At 44.6% G+C, this 22,798-nt stretch overlaps 1 protein-coding gene across 1 annotated transcript in view; it reads right to left on the reverse strand.

Moving 5' to 3' along the window:
- Window positions 1-12,889: 12,889 nt before the first annotated feature.
- The window catches only part of LOC121453626 (DNA excision repair protein ERCC-6-like 2), an 83,956-nt gene continuing 74,047 nt past the window's right edge, over window positions 12,890-22,798 (reverse strand). Inside the window, exons 18-19 of the mRNA XM_041660519.1 lie at window positions 18,231-18,400; window positions 12,890-14,525 (exon numbers count right to left, since the gene is read on the reverse strand). Coding sequence (XP_041516453.1) covers window positions 13,580-14,525; window positions 18,231-18,400 — 1,116 coding nt within the window. The 3' untranslated portion in view covers window positions 12,890-13,579. The remainder of the gene's footprint in view (window positions 14,526-18,230; window positions 18,401-22,798) is intronic.

Genomic DNA, 22,798 nt, shown 5'->3' on the forward strand with positions numbered 1-22,798 from the left:
CTGCACTTACCCCTGAAGGTCAGAAGAGGGTATCAGGTCTCATTATAGATGGTTGTGAGCCACCATGTGGCTTCTGGGAATTGAACTCAGGACCTCTAGAAGAGCAACCTGTGCTCCTAATCTCTGTGCCATGTCTCTAGCCTGAATGATGCAATTCTTGCAGACAGAAAGCAGAATGATGGCTGCCACGGGTTGGAGGAAAAGAATGAAAGAGGCACTTAGCAGCTGCTTTTGCAAAAGAAATCCATCTCCTCATTCTCAGAGCACGTCTAAAAGCAGAATCTTTCATCCCTGGTCCCTCCACTGTTATTTTGTGTCTACTCTCTGGCTAAAAGGCACAGAGAAAAATTACTGTCCTTAACCTTTCCTCCTGAGTCACTCTGAATTCCAGAAAAGCCTTACAGCAAGCACTGAGTCCTCTCCAGGAGGACTCTTATATGTGGATACTATTCTCTTATATGTGCATATGAGCTGTTTAGTCTTTGATAAACAGGCTACAATCCATGTAACCACTGAGGTTAGGTATAGAATAAGGGACGGGGTGGGGGGGCAGATAGATCTTATTAGGAAACACAATAGATAGTTGTTGATGGGTGGGAAGGATACTGAGATGGGAGGATCAAGTGGAGGAGGGGGAAGAAGGGGACAAGAGAAGAAATATGGGGAGAGACAGCTAGAATTAAGGATCGTTTGAGGGGCACCATAGAAACTTAATACAGTAGAAGCTTCCTAAAATATATAAATATGAAGGTGATCACTAAATAATGAGAGACACAGAGCCCCAACTGGACATCTCTTATCACCAAATCAAGTTTCCAGTACTGGGATTGGGTCACATCTAATTGAGTTGTTGTCCAAAGGGGTCCCACAGGAACCTCCAAAAAACTCAGGCTGTTCCCAAGACTATAGGTTGCTCTCCACAAGATGACATCAAGGCCCCATTGATTCAGACAACACCTACACAGCTCATTGAACATAGAGAAGCTGAACTGGTGCTGATAGAGCCTTCACCCTATGGACTTTGTCACAGGAAGGCACTATGAATGCCACCTAAGGAGAACATAAACACCAACCCCACCATAAACGCTTGGATCTACAATGGTGCCACACTCACAAGATATTCTGGTGCAAGGGTAACACAAAGCTTGTGTGGCTAACCAACCAGTATCTGGTTAGACTTAGGGCCTGCTCCTCAAGATGGAACCCATGCCTGACACTGCTTGGGTGGCCAAGAACCTGAGACTAGACAGTCCAGGGACCTATGATAAAACCAAACACTACTGTTCTAAGACAAAGCAAAACAAGAAAGCAGAAATAAAATGACTGCTAATGACATTCTGCTATACTCATAGGTCAGCGCCTTGCTGGGCCATAAATAGAGAAGCTTCCTCCTGCAGCGGATGAGAACAAATACAAAGACCCGCAGCAGACATTGTGCAGAGAATAAGAGACCTTGGAACATTCAATCCTAAATGGGTTGTCTCCATCAAGTCCCTCCCCTCAGGGCTCAGGGAACCCTAGGAAAAGGAGGCTCCCACAAATAGACCCAATGTCGAGGCTCCTGATTGGTGCATAGTCAGAAACTGACAAGTCATCGCTGGTGTAGGGTGAAGCAGGGTGTACGAGGTAGAAAGAGCAGGATTCAACCACTGAATCCTCACAGTGATCTTTCTATTGTAAAAGAAAAAAATCCATTTACTTCTGAGGATTTCATACACGTGTACAATGAAATATGATCACACCTACCCTCCCTCCACTCCCCCTTTCCTATGATCACACCTACCCTCCCTCCACTTTCCTTCCTCATGATCACACCTACCCTCCCTCCACTTTCCTTCCTCATGATCACACCTATGCTCCCTCTACTTCCCTTTCCCTATGATCACACCTACGCTTCCTCTACTTCCCCTACCCTCCCTCCACTTCCCCTTCGGTATGATCATACCTGTGCTTCATTTACCCCTCCAACTTCTTCATGTCTCCCATCGCGATCCTTCCCAACCTCATGTCTTTTCTCCCCGCCTAAATCTCAACTGAAACTAAATCAGTTTAGTTATTGTTGCCCACATGTGAATGGGGTAGGAGCGCGGGGGCGGGGGGCGCATCCCCTGGAACATGGGAAACCTACCAGCTGTCACATTCTTAGGAAAGAATGATTCTCCTTCTAGCAACTATTAAAATATTCTTAACAAAACCTCAAACTCGGCTTCACTGTGCCAGTGAGTGTTGGAGTTCTTTTCAAAACGAAAGCTGCAGATCCTGGTTTGTCTGAGTTGAGGTCCCAAAATGTTTAGGGTGTGGAGGAAGGCAATGTTGAGTTGTGTCCACTCCCTCGGTGCTGACATTACCTTCTGGCAATGTAGCAACCCAGACTACTGCTACCCAAACCACACACAAGCCTGTAGCAATGCTATGTTTTCCCTTAGAGCACCTTTTGCTTCCCACGATGGTCCTTCAGCTGAGATTCAGAACTGAATCCCTATGGTAGCATTCAGCATTAAAAAAACCTTTTTACCTGAAATACATCCTGGAACAGACTGAGTTAATTTAAAACATACTGGAGTTTCTGGGCCAGACAGTGAACTGCAGGTTCAGTGAAGATCTATCTAAAAATATGGTGGATCCTGTTAAAGGAAGGTACTTGACATGGGCCTCTAGGTCTCCACACCCATATGCATACATGTAGAAATGCTCCTGCCTGTACATGTAAACACACACTGCACACAAATCTCTCTCTCTCTCTCTCTCTCTCTCTCTCTCTCTCTCTCTCACACACACACACACACACACACACTGAAGATGCTCAAGGAGAAAGATTCATTGTTGACATCCTTAAGTCAGCTGGGAGCCCTGAGAACTGAGGCTCTGACCTACATAGAGGAATGGAGCTGTTCCCAGACTATTAAGTGAACTGCAGAGTTGAAGGGACCCAGAGTTAGGGGAAGACAATAGCATGTTAGAGAGGAGAACTGTGTTCTGGCCACACAGAGGTTCCCTCTGGCTCTGCCATCCCCAGGTTCTTGGTTTGGAGTTGCTGCAAGGATCAGTCCTTCTGTGTTTAGCTAGCTCTGGAGTATGACATTAGCGACAGACAAAAAAGACTCCCAGAGGACAACTATCAAAGCAGATGGACTGTGTTTGTATAAAAACACAAACAAACCTACCAGGGAGATCAATGGTGGGAGATAAACTCTTAGGATTCCAGGCAAAGATAAACAAGCCGTGGCACAGCCAGACCTTCCTAGAGTTCACAGGAGATGAAGAGGGGCTGTCTCTGCCACAGATGCTATAAGGAGAGGGGAGGCTGCGGACAGCAACCAGGCACAAGCAGCAGCTTCTGTTATAGTCGCTCAGTCCCCGAGCCCTGTGTCCCTGTATGCCCTCTACTCCTGCTTCTCCAAGTGATCTGTAGGTCTGGGGGCCATGGGCTATCCTTGGTGAAGGGACCTAGCTATGTGGAGTTCTGGCATCTCTCTCTCTCTCTCTCTCTCTCTCTCTCTCTCTCTCTCTCTCTCTCTGTGTGTGTGTGTGTAGTTCCCAGCCACTGGATGGATGCCCATGAGTTTAACTTTTCTCATCATTCATCATATTGTATTCTGATAGTTTCACAGAATAGGATTTAATTTTGTGTGTGTGTGTGTGTGTGTGTGTGTGTGACAGAGAGAGAGAGAGAGAGAGAGAGAGAGAGAGAGAGAGAGAGAGAGAGAGAGCCACGCTAGGGATGGGACTCAGTTAGTAGGGTACTTGCCTAATATGAACAAAATCCTGGTTTTATCCCCAGCGCCACATAAACCTGGCATGGTGGCACAGGCCTGTGATCCCAGCACTCAGGAAATAAAGGCAGGAGGATCAGAAGTTTAAGGTCATAGAAGGGTCATAGTGAGTTCCAGGCCAGTCTGAGATGAGAGAAGAAAAGGGGGAGAGGGGAAGGAGGGAGGGAAGGAGAGAGAGAGAGAGAGAGAGAGAGAGAGAGAGAGAGAGAGAGAAGAGAGACTTGCATGCTGATAACATGGACTCAGGGTGGTCCACCTTCCTCTCCTGATGTGAACCCACAGAATGGCTCCTTCATCAGGCCTGGCTGGTGACACTGTGGAGTGGAGGCAGGCAGTGGGTCTCCAGGGATGATGGAAACAAAAGGGTCGGGAGATCTTCACAGCGACTCTTTATTTACAAACAAATTGTGAACACACAAGCAAGCTGGACCCAGGCCTCGGGGCTGGCACGAGGCCTGCCTATCTCTTGGATCCTTGAGCTTAGGAGCCTCAGCTTTATAGCATTTGGAAAGCCACTTGATTGGAGTAGGCTGATGTTGATGCTGGGAAGTTATTTTCTCCTGGATTCGAGCCCTCGTTTGCTTATTGGGAAAGAGACAGCATTTATCCTGGCTGAGCATCAACAGCAGATAAAACATTTTGCTTCCTCTGGAAGCTGCCAGGCACTCAGCATATAGAGCTCTGGGTGCCTTGGTGTGTGAGCAGCAATCAGCCAACCTCAGCCTTGTGCACTCAGAGCATGCAATTCTATCTGGACATGCCATATCTAGTCTGTCTCTTTGCTTGTGAATGGGCTTTTTCCATGACCTCAGGGGCATTGTTTGGATGATTGCTGGTCTGTCTCAGGTATTCAGAACTGTGCCTTAGTCTGGGGATGTAGCTCAGTTGCTAGAATGCTTACCCACCATGCTTACCATGAAGCTGTGGGCTCCCTCTGTAACACCACATGAATCATGCATGGTGGTGCCTGCCTGTAATCTCAGCATGCAGGAGTTGGAGGCAGATCAGAGCTTCAAGACCACTCTCAGCTACACAGTGAGTGTAAGGCCAGCCTGGGCTACATCACATAGCAAAATAAATAGGTAGGTAGATAGATGATAGATAGATAGATGATAGACAGACAGACAGAACCTGGAAGCAACCTAAATGCCCCTTGACTGAAGAATGGATAAGGAAAATGTGGTACATTAACACAATGGAGTACTACCCAGCAGAAAAAAGGACATCTTGAAATTTGAGGGTAAATGGATGGAGCTAGAAAACATATTGAGTGAGGTAACCCAGACCCAGAAAGACAAATATCATATGTACTCACTCATAAGTGACTTTTAGACATAGTAAAGAAAAGCAGCCTACAGTTTACAATCCTAGAATACCTAGACAATAAAGAGGATCCTAAGAGAGACCTACACGGATCTAATATACATGGGAAATAGAAAAAGACAAGATCTCCACAATAAAGAGGATCCTAAGAGAGACCTACACGGATCTAATATACATGGGAAATAGAAAAAGACAAGATCTCCTGAGTAAATTGGGAGCATGAGGACCACGGGAGAGGGTAAAATGGGAAGGGAGTGGAAGGGAGGGAAGCAGAGAAAAATATATAGCTCAATAAAAACAATTAAAAAAGAATTAAAAAAGTGGGTCTTCCTACTTAAAATGATTTAATTAAGAGAAAGAGCCTTCACAAGTGTGTCCAGCCATTTGAGATTCAGTCAATTCCAGAAGCAGTCAAGGTGACATCCACAACTACCACAGGTGGCAGGGGAATGGGAAAAGAACAGACATAGGTACAGAAAAGCTGGGGCCTGGTAGGTTTGTGCACTCTGATGGAGCTGCACCAACTACCACAATAACCCAAACCTCAGTGTGTTTATTATGTAGAGCACAGGGGGAAGAATTAGCCAGCTTTGGTAGGAGGTCTCTGTAGCCAGGAGTCTCAGGCTCTAGTCATTTCAGCGGGGAAAGCTTCAGTTGTTGGTTTCTTCACACTCTGTCAACATCCACATCCAGACCGGAAGAAGGCTTTGCCTATTCCAAGCCTGACCTGTATGGGGAAGGCTTTGCCATTCCCATTGGGTCCTTGACATGTTGTATCCTGTCAACAATACACATTTACTCAGGGCTTCATCTGCTCTTTGCATATTCACTCAAGGCTTCCTAGGCTCCCTGTACTGGTGTAGGGTGTGTGTGTGTGTGTGTATGTGTGAGCTCTGGTTGTATTTGGTGTGAATAAAGGCATATGGTATGTGTGTACCTAGTGTATAGTTATGTACTTAGTGTGTGGTGTGTGTCCCTGGTGTGTGATGTGATCACCTAGTGTTTGTACCTGGTGTATGATGTGTGTAGCTGATATATGGTGTATGCACCTGGTGTATGATGGTATGATGTATACCTGGTGTATGATATGTGTATATGGTGTGAGGTGCATGCACCTGGTGTGTGGTGTGTATGGCAGGTATGGTAAAAGGAATATAGTGTGTATACATGTGGGGTATGGCATATTCTGCCTGTGCTAACAGCAAATGAAAGCACACCTGCAGGATGTCAAGGAGTTAGTTGAGGCTGAGCGGTAGCTCCCCACCTGCTGGTGGTGGCAGGTGTCTGTAGTGGCATTTCAATTGTATTTTAGTAAATAAAGACTGCCCGAAAATCTGAGAGTAAAAGAGTCCCACTGGTCAGTCTTACAGACCAGATTATGGTAACACACACCTTTAATCCCAGTAGCCACAATGACACACAACTTTAATCACAGTAGCCATAAAGACAGGCATCTTTAATCCCAGTAGCCACACTAGTTGCCATAGAAACTGGGCAGTGCTTGCCTTTAATGATGATGGTGCACGCCTTTAATCTCAGCCCTAGAGAAGATTATAAAACGGGAGGTGACAGCTCTCAACACACAGTCTCATTCTGAGATTCCTGCAGGCAGGATCGCCATTTCAGACTGAGGTTGGGGTAAGAGCTAATGGTCAGAGTTGGGTTGGAATTCAAGCTCTAGGATTTGGAACCCAAACCTAGCTACTTGGGTTCGGGAGAAAAACTAACGCTCCCAGCTCCCATCTGCCTCAGCTTAGCTTCCATGTAAAGATGGAAAATACACAGAGAATCTGGACACTGTATGTTATTGTGTTGTCTCTGAATTGTTTCACTGCTGAGGCAGAAGCAACAGCTGCCGGAAGACATTTGATTATAAATGCTGCTGGATTAATCCAACCTACATATTCTGAAAATGCCTTGACTTCAAAATTTAAGTCAAAGGATATGTTACTTTGGAGAAGAGGATATGCTTTTGTTTCCATGGGAAATGAAAGTCTGTGGATTTATATCTTGGTTAAGAAAAAGAAGATTTGATCAAGGAATACCCCCTGAAAAATCTGTTCCAATGGGAACAGATGCCCCTAATGATCCAACACTTTAGAGTACATTTTTTGCAGTTTCCTTTGAGTTCTATATCCAGAACAGCTTCAAGACTGCTGGCTGAGATGATCCAGCCTCACAGAATACTCCACTAAGGACTTAACCATAATCCTATTTTTTTTTGGGTCCCCATAAGATTATCAGCACCTCTAATCAGTAGGAAGTAGCCTAGAAAACTATGCTCACATTCCCCAAAAATGGATTATTAATGTTTGTTTTTGTTTAATGCATTGGTAACAAGTTGTTATGGATAATGGTCAGAAAAAAAGCTAAACAAAGGAAATTAGATTCAAGGTTCTTGTTTTGAAAAAAAAAGGGCTAGATGGTGGTGGCATACACCTTTAATCCAAGCACTTGGAGGCAGAAGCAGGTGGATCTCTGTGAGCTCAAGGTCAGCCTGGTCTACAGAGCGAGTTCCAGGATTGGAACTCGCTACTGAGAAACCCTGTCTCAAAAAACCAAAAAATACACAAAGAAAAAAAAGAAAGAAAGAGAAAGGAAAGAAAAAAAAGAAAGGAAAAGAGGGGATATAAATGTGATAAGATAGAAAGGTAGATAGATTATTGAATCTACTTTTTAAAAAGCAACTCTTAGTTTTAAATGTTTTACATTGGTTTTACTTTTGCATATTGTATCTAAATTTTGTATATTGATAAAAATTTGAGATTAATTTTGTTAAAACATATTGTACATATATTTCTAATCTTGTTTAAGTTTTTGTACCTATACAGATCACTTAACAATGTAATCACTTAACAATGCCCCTGCCTTGACTGCTGACATTATGCTGTCCTAATTGGACAAGCAGGACAAAAAAATACCCTGCTTCACAGAAAAGTCTGTCAGATATGCTTGGCGTGAAGGCTGAAGACGGATGCCCCAATGCTGCCCAGGAAGTTGGGTTGGGTGACTGTCCAGGCAGTCAGCTGTTTCTGTGATTACTCATGGTTTTTGGAAGTCAATTGCCTGCACCTCCTGCTTACTCAGTTCCTGTTATTTTCTTCTTGGGTCTCTGAGGGAGTTGAGGATTTGATAGCTACAGCTCCAGTTTTCCAGACACAGAAAGCAAATTATGATAGAAAGTCAATTAGGGATAAGACTTTGAACCCACCTAGATAGGATAGATGTGAAATCTTTTCTCTGAATTTATCAAATGCAAATGGACTAGGTATTGTACATATATTTATTGCCTGTATATATCATATATGCGCATTGTACTTTTTGTATATAGTTTTCTTATATTAGTTATAGCCTTCTTTATTTTAAACAAAAAGGGGAAATGTAGTGGCATTTCAATTGTATTTTAATAAATAAAGACTGCCTGATGATCCGAGAGTAAAACAGTCCCACTGGCCAGCCTTACAGACCAGGTTATTGTAACACACACCTTTAATCTCAATAGCCATAATGACATGCACCTTTAATCCTAGAAGCCACACTAGTTGCCATAGAAACTGGGCAGTGCATGCCTTTAATCCCAGCCCAAAAGAGGATTATAAAATGGGAGGAAACAGATCTTAACAAACAGTTTCATTCTGAGATCCCTGGAGACAGGATTGCCATTTCAGACTGAGGTCGAGGTAAGAGCCAGCGGCTGGCTCTTTTGCTTTTCAGATCTTCAGATTGAACCCCAATTTCTGACCCTGAGTTTTTATTAATAGTGCATCAGGTGTCCTTCTGTGCAGAGCACATCCAGAACAGCAGGCCCATAGGCTGGCCTCCCACAGTCCATTCTCCTTCTGTGGTCTTCTATGCCGTTAACAAGGCTTCACCTCATACTCTCCACCGTGCAGTTGGCACTCAACCCAGACTTGTTCCTGGGTAGGGGCTCTGCCAACTGGGTCCGAGTTGTTGGCTGAGCAGGTGGCAGGAAGGAGCTTGCTCCACACTGTAGCTGCCACTTCTCCTGGAGCAACCCCACACTACAAGTGACTTCTGATAGTCTAGTTTGTTTTCTGAACACAAGCTGCCTGGGGAACTGTTCTCTGTGACCAGGGAGAGCCTGTGGTCACTTCCAATTGCTCCGAGTGGCTGCTTCTGGGCCTTGGAGGCTGTTACTACAGAGTGCTGTATCGGAATCCTTTGCTGTGCTTTGCCCTCAAGTGGTCCCTCTGCTGAGGCCTGTCTTCTCCACTTGTCTTAGTTAGGGTTTCTATCGCTGTGAAGAGACACCATAACCACGGCAGCTCTTGTAAAGGAAACCATTTAACTGGGGTGGCTGGCTTGCAGTTCAGAGGTTCAGCCCGTTATGACCATGGTGGGACAGGGCAGCATGCAGGCGGACACAGCTGGAGAAGCAGCAACAGGAGCTGGTCTGTGTGTTACACCAAGCAAAGCTGGGGCAGCTCTCAAAGCTAAGTCCTCTCTCATTGTAAGAAGCTGCTTGTTTTTCCGGCCGCCCAGACTCCCGAAATAATCACACAGAAACTATATTAATTAAATCACTGCTTGGTCAATTACTTAAGCGTATTGTTAGCTAGCTCTTACCTCTAGAATTAACCCTTCTCCATTATTTTATATTTTACCATGAGGCTCGTGGCCTACTGGCAAGGTTTCACAGTGTCTGTGTCTAGTGCTGGTTCCACATCCAATGCAGCCTTGAGGTACAGTTAGATGTCACCAGTGTCTTTCTAGTCCCCGTGTGGGGACTGGTTGCTGGGCAACTAGACAGGGGTAGCAGTGTTCCCTTTGAAATGGAGGTTTAACACAGAAAGCACTGAAAACATAGCTGGACAGGAAAGCGGGCTTACAATCATTCTCAAGAGAGCCCTACTGATTAGCTGGACTTAGTGACACAGTCCTATAACCTCTAATGACAGGAGGACCAAGAATTCAAGGTCATTCTCACTTATATCATGAGTTTGAGGCCGACCTGGGATACATGAGATCCTCTCAAAATAAATTAAAAAAAAAAAAAAAACAAAAAACAAACAAACCTACCAGAATGGTAAGGAATGGCAGGATAATGTAAAGAAAACTAAGTCTTTGTCCTATTATGGATCTATACAGGAAAAGGAATTAAAATTTCAGAAAGCTGCTTAAAGTCACATATGCTAGCCCAAGCACAAAGCATTATAGGTAATCGGCCCGTGCGCAGAAGCAGAAACAGGATCAGCTAGCAAATCAAGGTCTCCTGCTCACAGCCATTCCAGAGTCTCTGCTTCAAGCCACAGGAGATGGTGTGGGTCAGGCTGGTGCAGAGTCCTTCCTTGTTAACTCTTAGGTAGAAAAACAGGGCCAGAGACCCAGTAATATGTTTTGGAGGGGAGGAGCGGGGTGGGAGGAAAGGCTAGAAAGGGCCTGTTGTTGACTCCAGATTTCCCAGCCACAATTTTAAGAGAGGAATCCCCCTCCTTCCAGGACAATGGAAACCAGGACTCTTGCACAAACAAGGGCATGGTCAGAGCCTGGCAGTCGGGATCTAAGGCAGGGTATGGAGGGTTCTGAAGAGCTTGCCTTGGAAGGAGGGAAAGAAGAGTCTCTCAGTCATTCCTGTATCTCATGGACACTGCCAATCAAGCTGTTGCCGATTCAGGGCCGTGTGGCTGCCGTGCCTCAGTTTCTTCCTCAATAAAACAGGTAACACCTGCTCAGGAAAGCTGCCGGGCAGATTAAACATGAGAATCACTTGAAATGTTAAACAAACGACACAGTAAATGCTCAATAGACGTGAATTGATGTACTTATTCCCCAGCCCAATCCTTTAACCCGCTCTAACAGAGGAAACGAGAGGTTTACTGCAGCCAAAGTCCCTGTGTTTCAACAGGCTTTGGGGATGCGGTGTGGAAAATGGATTAGAGAGGGAGGAGGCTGGAGCCTGGGAACCCAGGGAGAAGTCTGCAGGCATCCAGATGGGAGGTGGAGGGACGGAAACTCGAGGTTCTTGGCAGTGGGATTCAGGAAATATTTCAGAGACATTCTCTCCAGGACGTGATAACAGGTTGGGAATGGAGGTTTGGCAGAAGGCGCTGGCTTTGAGGGAAGCATGAAGGTGGGAGGGCAGGGAAGGCAGCAACAGGACTCGTCCTAGGGGGTGTGTGGCCTAGGACTGGAGGCCCAGCCAGTGCGGGCGTGCACAGGCTGGGGAGTGCTTCTGGACGTGGGGGGTTGCTTCCCGGGGCAGCTGGCCGGGGAAGCTAGGTGGAGTACGCCAAGGTGCTAAGTCTGACTTCCTCCCCAGCGGGCCTGCCGTGTGTTTGCGGGGCGTGCCTGGCCGAGTCCCCAGTGGGCTCGCTAACACTGAGCCTGGAATCAGCCAGATTCATCCTGCCAGCTTCCCATTCCCTTTCCTTCCTTGCTCGGCAGCTCTGTCTAGGTGTTTGCAGGGAGGGCGGTGCATCCGGCCAGCGGCTTCGACTCTAAAATCAGTAGAGTGATTTAGACAGCAGAAATCGCCGCCTCTAGCCTCCAGGGGGCGGGACCTCTCCACCTGAGGTCCACTGCGCCAAGCTGCACCCCCGCCCGGGGTCCCCACCTGCTCCTAATGGACCTCCGCTTGGACCCTCGACTGGCCACACGCACTAGGCGACTATCCCCACCCTCCTGCCAGAATATTATGGGGGACCCCACAGGATCACAGACGTGCAGCCCCCTGTTTTGAGGCGCAGGCTCTTCAAGCTCCCTGCACTCCCAAAGCTGGACCATCCACAGCTTCACGCTGTGAGGGATGCAGGATGCCTGCCCAGCTTGCGGTTGGTGGTAGATAACAAGCTTCCCAATGGCTTGAGCTCCAGAGTTTTCCGTCGCTGCCTCCAGATTAGCCTTTCTTCTCTTTTAAGGCAGTGTGTGTGTGTGTGTGTGTGTGTGCGCGCGCGCGCGCGCGCTCAGGCTTTGTGGGAGTTGCCACCCACAGAAGTGCTCATTTGTGGTCCACAGGGTCTGCAGTTTTCCTGAAGTGTGGGGCCAAGCTCTGTTGGCTGTGGTCCATCCTGCTGCAGGCTGAAAAGGAAAAGCCCCAGAGTTGTGCCATGCCCAGCCTGGGAAGGTCAGTCACCTTCTGAGTGGCAGGCCTCTATACCTGGGCGATCCCGGGGTGTGTTTCCAAGTACCCACGAAGTTAAACTGTCAACAACTCTTAGTTTGACTAATCCAAAGCCTGCTCCCCTCCTTGCTCCCTGGGGAGTGGCGGAGGAGGGGCACCAGGGGCTGGAGAAGCCTTTGGGGGCCTGTTTCTTGTTTCTGTTAGTGGGTGTACAGCCCTTACCAGAGGCTGGTTTCTGCCCATGCAAACACATGCAAACACTTGCCCCAGCCAAGTATGAATGATCATGGCCCTGGATCACAGATTCAAGTTACCTCAAGCATTGTGTTCCAGCACTGCAACAGGTTCAAGAGGTTCTTACGGCAAAGGAAAAAAGAAAGTAGTAAGTTTAAAATGCTCCAGCGCAGGAGGAGTCTGGAGAGCCCGTTATTTTTCTGACTGGATAGCTCCTTGCATCGCTCCTGCAGACTTGGCTGAATGTGGGCAGGCACCAGCCCCACACCCTCAGTGTGCCAGTCACAACCCAGGGGCTGTGCGGACCTGATGCTCCGCAGACAGGACCTCCCTGCCTTCACGTATAGGTGTCACCTACACAGCCAAGCACCAATCATAGACCACAGCAGCTGAGAAAAAGCCACCAAGTAAACAAATCCAACAATGAGAACATTTCAGAGTGTGCATACCACATATGTTAAGTTCATTGAAAGGGGTTTCAATTAAAATCAAACGTCTGTTCACTTCCTTCCACTTAAATACAAAGTTAAAATACAAAGTTCTGTTTATATTTACTAGATCACAGTAACGTGAGAGGTTAAGGCGTTGGTGCTCTGGGTAATGATAACAATCCCACTACTTTAGTTATACATGACTCCGAGCAGTTACACCATTTTAACATAATACCATATATCCATTCCTAATTACAACTCTTATCTAAAATAATTCAATAGTACTAGCACATGATTCCAAGGAAGGAAAATAATAACTTCCCAAAGTAGAAGGCTATGTTAACCTGGCTCAATCCTGGTATCTTTCATATGAGGAGTGGGCAAACACTGGGCAAATCACTCAGGTGAGGTCACAGAACCACACAGGAGGAGAGCGCCCAAGGTTTCATTTAATAACATGATAATATGATATAGTCACATTTGTTCCAAAGATCAAATCAGGGGCGAGAGATGCAGCTGGAGTTGCCCTGAGTGCTTGGTGTACATGAAGTCCTGGACTTGATCCCCAGCACTGTATAAATTGGGGGATTAATGATTAAACATATACATATATGTTAGGGAAAGAAAACCCAGGATAACATTTTAGGCTGTTGTAAACAACTGTTCAGGACTCCACTACAGTACCACAAACGCTCACACAGCTCACCGATCCATTAACTTAACGGCACACCCATGTTCTACTCTCTCTTCGTACTGGCTACGCTTTCATCATCCTCCGAGTTAGACGTCTTCCACAAAAACTTCTCATTTGCTTTCCAAAGGGGAGCTTCCAGTTCATCGTTCCTTTTGGAGGCTGTGGAGCGGGGAGCCTTGGTACACAGAGTCTCTATCACTGCCAAGTCAGTGAGTTTGCTAAGACTGTCATCATTCTGCTCATTCAAGATGTCCCAGAAATCTTTGGGTCTCTGCTTTGCTTTTGTCACAGATCCTGAAAGAACGTTCTCTGGCAGCTGTGTGGGACCCTCTCCGCAGCTTTTAAAGAGGTCGTTAAGAATAGAGGTGTCACCGAGTAAGCCTTCCACAGGAGCTTTTTCTGACGCTGGGTTTTCTACCCTGCTGTTCCCCAGCTTGAGAAGTGATCTGTCTCTGGAACTGCACGCCCCTGGGGAATTCTCTCGCTCTGCCTCTGAGGCTCCAGGCTTGCTGTTTGGACAGAAGAGTGTCATGCTGCTCCTGGGTGTGTGGTCATTTCTCTCACTGTCGCTCTCTTGAGTAAAGCTGACAGACGATTTCTTAATTTTTGTATCACTAGAAAATATCTTTTCTCCACGGGAACCATGATTTTGAAATCTGGTTGACTTTCCTTTATATAGTTTTGGGTTGTAAGCTTGAGACATTTTGTTGGTGGGATCATTGCGTGACCAAGTGTTATCATTTGAGCGTCGTTCTTTTAAAAGAGATTCTTTTCCTTTGGATTTATTCTTGACCATCTCTTCCTCCTTGTGGACAGATCTGGTCGACTCTGGGGCAGAACTCACGAAGGACCCCTTTACCTCTGGGTGCCGAAGGCTGTAGAAGTCCCTGAGCAGTCTCAGTCGCTCCTCAGACGTGGCGCTGGTTACCTGTCTAGCAAACTCCTGCACAGATAACTTGTAGTAAGAGGCCATTTCTTCAAACTGCTTTCTAAAGATTGGATAGACAGAGCCAGGAGTTACTATTTTGTATTATATTTACAATTTATTTTGAAAGAGCTAATCAGAAAGCTGTTGAGATGGCCCAGCAGGTACAAGTGAGGAGGACCTACATTCAGTCAGAACACATGCAAGGGTGGAACGAGACAGCCAACTCCAGACCGCTGTCCTCTGGTCTCCAAGACAGCCAACTCCAGACCGCTGTCCTCTGGTCTCCACACGCTCTGTGGCGCGTGTGCCTGTGCTCGCACACTGCAGCGGAGTTAAGGACTTTTAATGTGCTTGTTAGCAGTGACAGGAAACATAAAGACAGAACAATGCACCTTGCCCTTTGGAATATCAGCTTAATTCCATCCTAGGAGAATGTGCCTCTTCCCTAATGCTACCAGAAATGATCTTTTACCTTATTAAATCATCAGCTTTTTCGGTGACTCTGATTTATATACTATTATGTATTTCCTGGGAATTATGAGAACCCAGCAGGCTACTCCTCCAGTTAGTCAATTTATGACTGACATGAGAATCATCATTAAATACTCTATATTTGAGAATCTATACTGCATTCAAATCTCAGAGTAATATTGTTAAAGAATGGCTTTGATAAATGGAAAATTCTGAAAAAAAATTCCCTTTCCCCTTTCTTTCACAGTATAGAATTTCACAGGGCTTTAGGTTGAGCTTTAAAGAAAGCCCTATAAATGTAGTCTGGTGTGGGAGGTCCTTCTGTCTGGGTTGCTTTTCTCGGTTAATGAATAAAGAAAACTGCCTTGGCTCCTTGATAGGGCACAACTTAGGTAGGCAGGGAAGATGGAACTGAATGCTGGGAGAAAGATGGGCGGAGTCAGAGACGCCATGGATCCGCCACCAGAGTCAGCCACAGAACCTTGCCGGTAAGCCACAACCATGTGGCGACACACAGATTAATGGAAATGGGTTAAATCAAGATGTAAGAGTTAGCCAATAAGAAGGTAGAGCTAATGGGCTAAACAGTGATTTAATTAATATGGTTTCTGTGTGGTTATTTCAGGGCTAAGCTAGATGGGGCAGCTGGGAACTAACAATCATCCCCCTTCTCCTACAGTAGCCCCCCAACCCCACCCCCAATTGATCCAACCTGTGCAGACAGCTCATCTTAGAAGCCAGAGCCCATTTTTACTGAGCATGGTGGTGTGTACACCTACATGCCTAGTACCAAGAGACAAGAGGATGGAAAGTTTGAGGCAGTATGGGCTACATAGGGTGACTCTGTCTCAAAAACAAGCAAACAACCCCCCAAACCAAATAAACAAAGTAAGATGTTATTTGAAGACACAAAGTGCCTTCCTAGAGTAAGATTCTAACACTTCTCTATGTACACACACAAATGCGCCTTCTGGAACCCTGGTAAAGTGGAGGCAGAAAAATTATTTAGGTTCCTTGAGCCATAGACTGCTACTTTCCACAGTGAGGACTTAAAATCTAAATTGTGCCTATCCCCTAAACTACACTGAAGTTCAATGTGACAACACTGGCAAAAGGACCTATAGGACCAAAGTAAAGTCATGGGTAGGGCATCGAAGAGAATAGGGAACTAGCACAAGGTGTTTTCAAAAGATCCCAGTTTTGAGCCAGGCTTGGTAACATATGCTTGTGATCCTAACACTCTGGATGTGGAGGCAGGAGGATTGAGTTCTTGATCGACCTCGGCTATATGGTAAGTTTGGAGCCAGCCTGCCTCATCTCCCTCCCCACTGAAAAAATAAGGTACAGCGTATGGCTTTGCTGATGCTGCATTTGGGGCCTAAGTTGGGAAACCTAAGTATCTGCAAATTTTCCTTCAGATAAAAACTAAAGCCAATTATGTAGCACATGTTAAAGGCTCCACAGTTTTAGAGTTGTATTTCACTTTACACAACAGGTATTTGATGGGGTTAAAGACTAGTAGATAATTGTAGTTACTTTTCTCTCATGACTTAGCCAAGTTATTATAATACAGGACTTAGACTCCTTAAAATAAAATAAGTATCATTTAGCATATGTTTCTTGCTTAATATTATTTATGCTGATTGTAATTTTAATTTTTATACTTGATATATGTTCTTATTGTATATAGTTTTGTATTGGGTTTGGAATTCTCTTATTTAGACAAAAAGAGGAGGTGCTGGGAAACGCCTTCAGCCAATGGCCTTTGAGATGCTGGACCAGGTTGGGCATGGCCTTGGATACTAAAAAATGTGCACACTTTCTCTCTCTCTCTCTCTCTCTCTCTCTCTCTCTCTCTCTCTCTCCCTCCCTCCCTCCCTCCCCCTAAATAAAGAACCCTTTATTATTCTCAATTCTGAGCTAGTGTGGGACTACCTTATTTGTGTTCACCCACACAAATCCATTTCCAGGACCTAGTAAATGTTTTTACTTATATTTATAAGGATTTAGTGACCAAGAGGGTTTTAGGTGATGTCTTCTATTTATGCAAGAGTTGGTGAAACCTCTGTTTAGCAGATGCCAAAGCAACCTGAAAGGATGCACGCCCTCACCTAGGACTCTGGGTGGGTTGTCCTTGGGAGGAGTGCTGCTTCAACACTATTTAGCCCATGGAACCTTGAGTGAATTATGCTCATGGCTGCACAGAAGGATTATTTTTTTACCTTCCAACTCATTTTCCTAATTCTGGGACTTCAACAGAATTTTCTCTAAGAATTCAATGAAGATGCAAGGTGTAATTAGGAACACAAGCTAACCACTTTTGTGAGAAAAAAGTAGTAGAGAAGCTTTAGGAAAAGGGAAAAGGGAAACCATCGAGGAGTCACCGGAAGCTACGACGGCCAACGTTCCAAAGCGCGTCTACTCTTGGGAAGGAGCTGGACCACAGCTGCTATCACCACGTCACTGCCTTTGCTCTCTGAGGGCTGGAGGTGTTGAAAGGCCATCATGTGGCTGCTACAAGAAACTGTCTTGACTCTGACTGACTATGATGGCAGCAGGAAGGGTGGGGTGTCCAGACAGGTCATGGCTTTCTAGTATTACTCCTTACCTTTCACCTAGCAGGAGACATTTCCTCTGTGGGCTGTGAGCAACGAAGGGACAAGAGGAAACCACCGTTGTCCTTCCTTCCTCTGAACACACTACTACAGGGACCCACGTTTCTTTAACGACTAGGGAAATACAGCTGCCTTCTAGAAGAGTAACTGACCACAATGAAAAGGCACACCGTGCAGGAATCACTGCAGCAAGCCTGCCTGGCAGGGCGAGGTGTGGCCTCATGCCAGCTCTATGGGTTACTGTGGGGCTTGCTGCTCCTTTCCTGGGAGCTCAGAGACTAACTCTGAGCAAGAGCCGGTATCATTTCCACTGTCCAGAGGCCCCGTGGACCAGGCTTAGGGGGCCACCTCACCAACTCTGATGCCATTCTTGGTAACATTAACACTTGCGTGTGGAGCTTCACCGACCCTGAAGACGGCCTCATTTCCATGTCAGTCCCCACTACATCTCTGTAATCCCAGAATTTAGCAAGTTAAGGCATGAGATTCACAACACCAGTCTGAACTATACGCAGCTACTTAGTGAGAACCTATCTCAAAAGCATTTTTTTTTTAACATAGAAAAGTTCTGATTTTCTGAAATTTGGATGTGAGGTATGTTTTTACATTCTATACTTTATGATGAAGCTATACATCTTCTGAGAACTGGCCTGAGTCTAGAGTTACCACAGATAACACACCTGCGGATTCCTTTTGGTGTTTCTCCAATGATGAAGGTAGTCTGGTTAGTACGGTAGACATCTTTCTTTTTCTGGCTCACAGGGTGGGATACACACAGAGGAGAGGAAATGGTTCCATCACTTGGGGTCTCATCTTTCTCTGAGTGTGCATTCACCTTATTTTTGTATGTCTGTAAAAAAGGAAATAAAAACTAAGCCTGAAAATATAGTTTTGGATCAACAAGACAAAGAACATCACACTTATTTCCCAGATACTCTTTACAGTAAAGCAGATCACATTATTCAGCTGGAGCAACTGTTGGAGGATATTAGTCTAGACCTTTAAAAGGACAAAGCATGGGAAAACGAGGTACTGTCTGCTGTCAAGGATGTAGATGGACTGACACACAGGCTGACAGCCACTATCTAAGGATAATAACCAATGACTAAATGAATGAAGGTTCAGAATTGGTCTATCTAGGCAAGGTGTGGTTGTCCACACTTCTAATCTCAGCAATTTGGAGGCAGAGGTAGGTAGATCAGGCAAGCATTCAAGTCATTCTGAAGAACTCAGGGACTACCAGGCCAGCCTGAGCTAAAGAGACCTAATCTCAAAAAATAAAACAGGATTAGAGATCACTTGCATGCAGGCCTAATAACCAGATCCCACAAGGAGGCAGGAAAGAACCAAAACCTGGAAATCAGTTGTCTCCTAGCCTACATATGCATGTTATAGCACAAACATGTGCCCCCCTTGTAAACAAAAAACATTAAAAAATAAAACCAATAAAGTCTACCTCATTTATTTGTTTTTTTTGTAAAAGTTATGAAGCAATTTTTGTTTAATTTTATATAAGCACAATAACTAGAAAAAGGAACCATTATGTAGCAAAAAGGGAAACCAATTTCATAAGTCCTCTCTTAGGCTGAAGAATATTAAGTATTTTAAAAATATCATCAATCAGGTAGTGGTGGCACACACCTTTAATCCCAGCATTTGAGGCAGGGGCAGGCAGATCTCTGTGAGTTTGAGGCCAACCTGGTCTACAGAGGGAGTTCTAGGAAAGCCAGGGCTACACAGAAAGACCCTGTCTCAAATACAAACAAACAAAATCACTTCTCCACATTGTCTACAGCTTCTACGTTATAAATAAAACCAAAGTTACTTTATAATAATTTTATGGGCTGTTGTTTAATGTTAGGAAAAGATATTATATGCTTCTAATCTCAATGGCAACTGTGGCCAGGTGTAAAGTTCTACTCCATTCCAAAAATAAAAATAATAGAAACAAATCGACAACAACAAAAACACACTTTAGTTCAAAAGTAAGAAAACCAAACTTTCTAGCGTCCAAAAGCAAAGAAACGACATAGCAATGAGTGGGAGCCCAGCAGGCCACAGGTTAGTATTCTAGAACATGGTCCACAGGAGATGTGGAGCTGGGAGATGGACATGATTTAACTCCCTGAAATAAAACAACAACAACTAAGCAATAAACAAACAGGCTAGGAAGATAGTTTCATTGGCAAAATGCTTACTGCGCAAGCATGGAGATCTGTTTGGGGGCTGGTTAGATGACTTGGTGGGGAGAGGCTTGCTGCAAAGCCTGAAAACCTAAGCTCAATTCCCAGAAATACAGGTGGATAGAGAAAACCAACGACTGAAGTCACTCTCTCACCACTACTGCACTAACACATGCACACATATGCAAACTAAAGAGTGTTAGTACTTCTACTAATGATAAAGGGTCCGAGTTTAACCTTAGGACTCATCAAAGCTGGGTGCAGTGGGGCACACTTGTGATCCCGACGCTGGGGAAGAGGCAGGAGGATCCTAGGGCGCACTGTCCCAAGGAAGACAAGACACATTTGTGCACATACATGTACCCACCTGCATACTAGAAACACACGGAGCAGCAATAGCAGGAGCATCAGCGGTAAATGTTTGTCCAAAACAATCAGTGCCTTAGTTCCCCAGCACTCCCCTCCCCACAAGAAGGTTAGACAAGCCTAAACTGGTACACAGAACAAAAGTAGGGGCTATCTTCTTCCTTCTTACCCTAGACAGAAAGAACTGTTGTGGGAACTCCTTTAGTGGTTCTTTCTAAAAGGCCCATTTGGGTGTAGTATCTAGAAAGAAAAACTAGAGATGAACAGAATGGCCAGTTGGTGACAACTGGAGAACCTGATTTTGTACATTCTGTTTGGTAAGAAAAGCTATGCTGAAAACTGGCCAAGAACCAGTGAAAACTAGAGTCCAATGAGGTCCAAATACCAAATCAGTATAAGAAGGCTTCCTGAATCAAAAGAAGGCTTATGATTCCGTTGGGAAAGAAATTAAGAGAGTCCTAAAGAACATTAAAAGCCCAGCATTGTTAAGCCACAGGTACAGCCAAGATGTGAATTCTATTGCAGAATGACAAGAGATCAGGCAATCTGAAGGACACTTTCAATTATCTTATCGGGGAAGATTTAAAAAAGAGAAAGAAAACCCCAGCATAGCACTGTATAGCGATACTCAAGACAGTGCCACATACAAACCTTAAAAAACAGATTTAAGGTAAAATAGAAACAATACATGGGTTAGACAGCAAGCATAGGCCTGCAACGAGGTTGATAAACTAGAGAAATAAAATAAGTCAGAATTTAGTGTAGGTACTGAGAGAAGAGAGGGAAAGTATATTTAGAAATAAAAAAAGAATTCAGAAAATGGAGAGGGAATATAACCATAGGGCAAAGAATTAGAGAAACAAAACTTCAAACTAAAAAAGGAGAGAGCATCTTTACTAGGAACAAAGATAATAAATATCTTCCTTCTGATTACAGATAAGGGAATATTCTAAAAACTGCTGGAGTGAGAGATGGTAGAAAAGAACTGGCGAATATAAGACTTCTAACTAGTGCCAGTAGAACAAACCGGTAATCTCTTCAGTGTTATACAAGGCCATGCCACCTAAAATCACACACAGGTCAAACTACAGCTTGACAACTGCCCAAGCCAGGCACTGTAGGGCACGCCTGTACCCAGCTACTTCAGGACTGTCTGGTCAGGGTCTAGCTGGACAAAATAAAGAGAGCTGATCTCAAAAACACAGGAAATTTCAAATATAAAAAGATTGTTGATAACAGTGTAGTATTTTTTCCTTGATGGTGTACTGGCTAGTTTTATGTCAACTTGGATACAAGTTAGACACTTGAGAGGAGGGAGCCTCAAATGAGAAAAATGCCTCAATCAGAGCAGGTTACAGGCAGGCCTGTAAGGCATTTTCTAGTTAGTGGTTGACATGGGTGGGACCACCCTTGGGCAGGTGGTTGTGGGTTCTATAATAAAGCAGGCTGAGCAAGACACAGGGAACAAGCCAATAAGCAGCACCCTTCCATGGCTTCTGCATCAGTTCCTGCCCTGTTTGAGTTTCCTGTCCTGGCTTTCTTCAATGGTGAACTACAATGTAGAAGTATAAGCCAAATAAACCCTTTCCTCCCCAACTTGCCTTTCGGTCACGGTGTTTCATCACAGCAATAGGAATCCTAAGACGGAGGGAATCCAAATGGGAACAAAATGGCCCACGTTCACAAGACAGGTAGAGAGTGCATTTTGACTCCATGGATATTCTAAGTACTTCTTATGTTCCCATTACTATGCATCTGAGACACAAACACACACTGAAGCCATATCACCCATGATATAAGAGGTAAGACCATTTAAAAACCACTTAGCCCGTTGGTTTCCTTGCACAACATGTATATCTTAACTTACTTTCACATGCCCTCCCTCCCCCCAAAGCAACTGTGTGCAAACCATCTCTAATGAAGATAAGCAGACATTTCAGAAGCTATGATGGTGCACAGGAACAAACCGTGCCAGGCAGACAGGTGCGACCGCAGCTCTGCCGACAGCAGTCAGGAATACTGGAAGCTGCTTCGTTAAGGCCATCAGGTTTTTAAATTGCCTGAAAACATCATCATTGAAGAGAAAAAAATACTGATCTTTAAAATAAATCCAAAAGAGATGTTATGTATGTATTTCTATCAGAAACAAGACGAGGGTTATAAGTAACAGACTCTAAATCCCCAGAGATGACTGTTCAGTATTTTAAGAGATGGGAATGCTAATGTGAACATAAGGAGAATAAACAGGAGAGCAGCTGGACCAACCAAGAACTCCCCTTCCTACTACACTGTGATTTCTGAAGCCATGGAGAGACAGTCTGGGCAATGGCTCTTTTCAATTTTTATGTGATTGCTCTTTCTGACATTACAAAGCTCACATTTTATATACATTTAAAGAATCAGTTTTATAAATCCTTCAAGAATTCAGTCTTTGCAACCAAAGATACTGGATAAATAGGTCATTAGATTTTCTGACATATTACACAATTTAAAACCAGATTCTTAAAAGGAGAAAGTTCATTTTCCCCCCCTCACATGAATTCTACATCTTTTTTTTTTAAAAAAAGACATGACTTCAAATTGCTATTTTAGTAGATAATTTTACTATTTTATTGAAATTAGGTTGTAAGCCATAAATTTGTATTTAGCCCAACTGTATTAAGATTTCAGGAATGTTTGTGCTGTCACATTTATACTGA

The sequence above is a fragment of the Microtus oregoni genome, unplaced genomic scaffold (genome assembly GCF_018167655.1).
Source record: "Microtus oregoni isolate MIOR12 unplaced genomic scaffold, Mior012 000011F_ref0000422, whole genome shotgun sequence".
Lineage (NCBI taxonomy): Eukaryota > Metazoa > Chordata > Mammalia > Rodentia > Cricetidae > Microtus > Microtus oregoni.